The 6,000-nt window shown below is 40.8% G+C and overlaps 1 protein-coding gene across 2 annotated transcripts in view; it reads right to left on the bottom strand.

The window, feature by feature from the left end:
* Positions 1-818: 818 nt before the first annotated feature.
* HSPBAP1 (HSPB1 associated protein 1) overlaps positions 819-6,000 on the bottom strand; it is a 35,591-nt gene continuing 30,409 nt past the window's right edge. For both annotated transcript variants that reach the window (XM_035572147.2, XM_050711682.1), the window contains exons 6-8: positions 4,953-5,036; positions 1,649-1,759; positions 819-1,453 (exon numbers count right to left, since the gene is read on the bottom strand). In XM_035572147.2, coding sequence (XP_035428040.1) covers positions 902-1,453; positions 1,649-1,759; positions 4,953-5,036 — 747 coding nt within the window. In that variant the 3' untranslated portion in view covers positions 819-901. The remainder of the gene's footprint in view (positions 1,454-1,648; positions 1,760-4,952; positions 5,037-6,000) is intronic.

The raw sequence follows: 6,000 nt of genomic DNA, 5'->3' as shown, positions 1-6,000 counted from the left end.
TACAGATTTGCTCCCTAGGAGCCTGGTGAATCACTAAAGGCAGTAGATGTGACTAAGACGTTTCCTAACTCATTTTTAATCCTTTTTGGCACAGCGGTGCCAACACAAAAACATGAACTATATGAACAGGACTGTTCCTTAAAGTCTGGTAGTATTGTGGTGGTGCAATCCCATTGAAACGGTCTTCACATTTTCCTGTTTGTGTCAGAGCATGGATTTTTTTTTTTTTTTAGATGGAGCTAAGAACTGCATCTTGCCAGCAGGCTCTTTGTTACTGCTGATGATACACAGGTGTCATTGGGGTCTGAGCCCAGTCAATAGGACAGGGATGGACAGTCTGAAACTGTGCATATCTGGGTCAAAGACAGAGCTTGATATGGCTTCCTACTACTAACTCAGTCACTTTTCAAAGTCCCTGTTGCTGCTTCCTGAAATGTGCAGCCTGCTCATTTCTGCATGGATGCCCCAGAGCAATTAAATTGCCTCCCTCCACTTCACCCCTCTGTTTGTGCCTGGAGACCTGGGGCTGCTCTTTGGCTTCCAGTTTGAGCCACTTGTCTCATGTGTGGACTTATAAAGAGCAACAGATGATTCACTGATGCTCAGAGCTGTACAATGTGTTACACCACCCATTCACACAACAAGGTGGAATTATAACTGTACTTTCTGTTTGTAATGTAATGTTGAGGAATTCTGACACACCTTTTTCTTCCTAATCCCCATTAATCAGTTATTATTTTAGCTCTACTTCATTTTGCCACTTAACCATTACCTGTGTTTGTCTACATTTTAAAAAGTATTTGAAACAAAAGTAAAACATTCAATTATTACCAACCTTAAACAGCCAGAACAAGGCTGTTATTTGACTTCTTTATTTCAAATATGATAAAGCACTTGAGCATTAAACTCCTGCTCTCTCCAGCAGCAGCTGAGCCACTAAGCTGATGACATGTGGATTAACCAAACAGTCCAGCAAATCATTGGTAGAAAGGGCTGTTTGGGAGGCATTTGGACTGCTGTCTGAATCCATTTGATTTGCAGGCGTTTCGCAGTCATTACTCATTGCCAATTGCTTCCTGGTGCAGTGTAATTTTCCAAAATGTCCTCCTTCATTTTCATGGGGAAGATCTCTATAGTCACTTTCAACTGCACCCGTTGAGCTTGTTTCTTGAGACTGCGGTAGAACTTGAATGAGGTGAGGCCCAAAAGGTATTTTCTGGAACTTTTCTGCTTTAAATGTTGAAAAGCCAAATTCGTGGGTTAGTAATTTGCAGCCCTCTGGTTCCCAGCCAACTTGCTTTTTCCTCCTCTTTCGTGAGGCGCTCGTCACTCGCTCTGTTTCAGTGCTACTGGGACGTGTCTGCTCTGATACGCTTGCCTTTTGACACTTGAAATATGCAGACACTGCTTTGTTCAGGTACTGGAGATTGATTTCATGGGATGTTGCCTCAACCTAAGAAAACACCAAAAATGTACTCGGTTAAAAGGAGGAATGTTTCAGTTCAGTGTTGCATGATTATCTTCCATGGATTATTTTTCCTACTTAGGGGGAAAGAATTTAAAAATTTTCTTTCAGATAGCAGAAAGAATTAAGCAAAATGTCAGTAATTCTATACTGCCACTGTTGTAATGGAGCAAGAGTGCTTACCTCTGTGGGATTTAGCCAGATATCTTCATCACTGGGGTTTTCTGCTGATTTTATGGCACATACCAGCGTTCGAGTTATTGCTTCTTCTACACGGGCTTCATGATCTGCATCCTGCCTCAAGGGAACCAAGTGTTTGGAGACAGGTTAGCACTTGAATTGCTATAGGAAGTTGGAGAATCTTGGCAAGAACTAAACAGATGCCTTAGCTAGAAAGCCATACTCATGTATGTAAAGTGGGTAGAAGGTTTTGGACTTCTGAAGCTCCTACTCGTGTACAGAGCTTACATGAGTAACAGCACAGGCTTTGGTGTGACTACTCATGCAGATAAGGATTTGCAAAAAAAAAAATAGATTCTAGTGTGTATATAATCTTTTTCCTTATTAGTGTTCTTTTAATTGAATCTGGTGCTTGAAATTACAAAGCAATGTTAGCATTTAATTAATATATGTATTTATAAGACTCCTTAGGACTAGAAGGACCATGAAAGTACATAGAAAATTTTATAGATCTACATATTACATCTATTTAAGTATTTAAACTAAGGATGTTACAGCAAGGCAGCAACTACGTGAGGTCTGGAGATAAGCAAAAGTGAGGCTTAAAATTCAGGAAACATTTTATCATGTGATAGTAACAGAAGTTAACATACTACTGCAGTTTTAAATGTAAGCAGAAAGGAAAAATGCATTTCCTAGGAAAGCTCTCCTGCCAAACCAACAACTAAATTAGTAACTAGCTCTTGGTTCTAGGCCTTCACTTCCTCCATCATCCCCTTGGGTAACTGGGTACCAGTTAGCCTGGAATGGCAGAAATAAACTTTATAGGACCTATTTTAGTTTTCTTTCCCACCTAACTGGATTTCTTGTACGTGAAAGGAGAGAATAAGACTCTCTGAACAAGATGGGTAGTTTAGTTATTTCAATGACAGATGCCTAGGAGTGGATACATAAATCTGGTTTCGTTGAGATACTTAAACATACAGGTTTTGGAAGAAAGATGTAACCTAGTCAACACACAACAGTGCATTGCCTAATTGTGGCTTCAGGGAACATGTCAAGCAAGCCATGCATCTTGGTAGTAGAGTGTTGAAGGCAGTAATTCATCTGGATCCCCAAGCAGAATTTGGGATAGAAGCAAGGGAAAGCGTAGCTGTGGATGCTTTGCTTACTAATGGCCTTATATAAAAACTCCACAAAACACTCAGTTTATTTAAGTGTGGAAATTATTATTTAGGGTGTTGCACTCCTGGGATTCATCCTGGTCTGATGGATAACAGGGTTGTACTGATTGCATGAGAATGTTAAGAAGCATGGAGTGCTTTGAGCAGCTCACATCCAGCTGAAAACAAATTAAACTTCTACTCTAAAGGCTTGCCAATATAATTAATGGTTTCCCTAGGACTATAAATGTTGGCATGATTCACATCTGTCAATATGAAAGCAGCTGGTAACAGCTGCAAGCAAGAACTGCTTGATTTGGTAATGGAAATAGTCTCAATATTGTTTCTCAGCATCCGTGTCAGAATTTTCATAGATGTGCTGCCCAACACCAAAGTGCTGCCACCAACATCTGTAGGGATAATATCTGTAAGGAACTTTCACCTGAGTTGCAATGGTTATATTTCTTAATGGTTGCTTTTCATAACTTTTTTTGGGGGGGTGGGGTAGGGGTCATTCATTAACAAAATCCAGCAAACACTTCTCTGCAGACCGTGCCATCTATACGCAACTGTCTGCACTTGCTGTCACCAACAAGATCTGTCACTTCACCAAGACTTTTATGACCAGAAAGGCCATGGAGCTTAGCTCCGCTTTTTTTTTCCCAGCTACAAAAAACCCAAACAGGTTATATACAACCCAGCCACCTGGGAGCTATTTGCCCAGCACAACTGATCCAGTTCTGACCTGCTCCTCCAGTGGGGGGTGGAATTTGTGAGGTACAACTTAGGGTGCAAGTGTGGGGGTCTTCAGGAACATGGGGTGAAGTTACTTCAAAGGCTGCTCGAATTTAAGGCAGGCTTAAATGGTTGCTCTGTTATATTGCTGGTGCTTTCTCTGGCACTAGACTCAGGACTGTGTACGAGGTCAGTACAGACTATGGGCCTGCTGTCCTTTCTACATATGCAGTCTCATCTGGAAAACTTCTCCATGAGGAAAATAGCCAAGTTTGCCTCTGCTCTGCAAAGGCTTGGTTTGATGTCGGTATGAGAAATGTATTGTGTAGTTTGAATGGCAGCTGAACGCATGTGTTCATCCCCCTGCAGATTTCCAGTCTAATAAAGGTGCAAAAAAATGCAATACTCATTTTAGTGAGGCAGCTTTCAAATGCCAATTTAAAGGGCCTTTTTAATATTAAGCTAGGATTAATGAAGAAGTAATTTGAATCAGAAAACCTTCTGTAGCATTGAGATGATATCCCTGGAACCATCCCACATATACTGGGAGAGCAAGAAAAATCAGAGCCCAGGGGAAAGAAAATTAATTAAATACATGAGAAAAATCCAACTCCCGGCAAATCAAAACTATCACAGAGAAATGAAAATTCAAACATCCTCTGCCACCCCCTTTCTATCACATTAATCTGATTTAAATTCTAATTTAGCTTTGCATGTAAGCATGTGCTTGAGATGAAGCTGCTGTTTGTCATTCCCTATTCAGCACAATGTTGGTTAGTCCCAGAGAAATCAGACATGAGAAGTTTAGCTTGTGTTTGTTTGCCTGATTGAGGTAAACTTGCATATGACTGAACTGGCACTTTAGATCTGGAGCCTTGGAAGGTTCTTCAGGAAAAACCGTAACCATAAGGGCTCTTCCCTCACCAGCTGCTGAATACAGAAAACCTGATAGGGCTGAACCAGATGGGCAAGGGACAAAATGCTTCAACCTTAATCCTTGCAAAAGATCCTGCTCAATACAACTGAGTAGGAAACACAGCTTGAGTTCTGAGTGGAATCACTCCTCTGTCTAGGTCATATCCTTGTCACGGTTTTTGTTAGAGATGCTTTTCTTTTCTCCCTCCTGTTTTCTCTAGAAAATAAAACTTGAATCAAATATGCCAGTGGCAAAGCATAGCTGCATTTTAGTGGTGGCTGAAAAATGATGCTAGGAGAATGTGCAAGTCTGCAAAGCTTTCTGCTATCCCTGAGGATAAAAGAAGCTATGTAAATGTAAGAGCACACTGAAACCACTCAAGTTGGCTCATGGGGTCATCAGATCTGGGACAGGATTATATCGGCTTTCCTACTTTTTATAATGCATGCACACATGGAAATGCTACAGCACCATGATATAAAAAGGAAAATACCAGTTCAATCCATGAGTTTACGCTGATGGTGATGGGGTCGATGGATTCCACGTAGTGCCACCAGTGCCTTGGAACAAGCAGGACCTGGAATCAGAGACAGTGCGTTAGGATGCTAGCAGAAGGCTGAGAGGAAAGCTCAGGTGATTTATTCAAATTAGCGTGGGATGCAGAGGCAGAATGAGGCAAAGAATAGAAGTGGGAGGTGGGAGATGATCTTTGTTTCTTCTAAACAGCCTTTCCTCAAGGCTTAGGTGTCCCTTTGCTACTCCCCTTGTATCAAATACTATTATGTAAGAAGTGGACATGATCCAGAACTACCTCTCATCCAAAATCTTCTCATATAAAGCAGGACAGTAACCTTTTAACTGCTCCAGATAAGCAAGGTCCAGCTGTACAAAGGGACTGGAGCTGGTGTTGATGTAGAGCAGGGCTTTAGGGAAAGTCTCAGCCAAGCAAGCGGTCTTTTGTAGACAGTGCAATTGAACAGGCTTCCCAGCTCCTTTAGAAGGACTGCCAGCTGGCTTCCCCCAGAAGTAGGTATCCTAATACTAATTTAGGTGATTAAGAACACGTAGCTTCAATTCTGGTAAATAATTACCTGTATTAAACTTGTCGCTTTTACTAGATAGGCTTTTAAAAGAAGATGTCCCAGAAATCATGACAATCTAGTTCAGATCAGAGCTTTACAACTATATCAGGATGATAGCTGTGACATAAAATTGATTCTAACCCATGGCTTTTACGGTACAAAGACATTAATGTTGTTTTGATGATATAGTACAAGCTTTTCAGATTACTGAACATTAGATTAACATAGAGCTATCAAGAAAAGCATAAAAGATGGTTTTTGACAGGGAATGAAAATGGTCAGAGATGGATAAAAATACACACTTCAGAATGGGGAAAGTGAAGCAATGATCTGTATCTGAATCACAGCCAATTTTTTTTCTTGTTGCATGCAAATTACTGAAAAGAATGTCCTGCTAGCTAGGTAGCCTTGTGATCCATTATATCAAAACATTGCTAATGAGAAAATGCCTGTGAAGGA

This window comes from Cygnus atratus, chromosome 6, assembly GCF_013377495.2.
Source record: "Cygnus atratus isolate AKBS03 ecotype Queensland, Australia chromosome 6, CAtr_DNAZoo_HiC_assembly, whole genome shotgun sequence".
Classification (NCBI taxonomy): domain Eukaryota; kingdom Metazoa; phylum Chordata; class Aves; order Anseriformes; family Anatidae; genus Cygnus; species Cygnus atratus.
The sequence above is the reverse complement of the archived record's forward strand: the minus strand, read 5'-3'. Positions and strand labels throughout refer to the sequence as shown.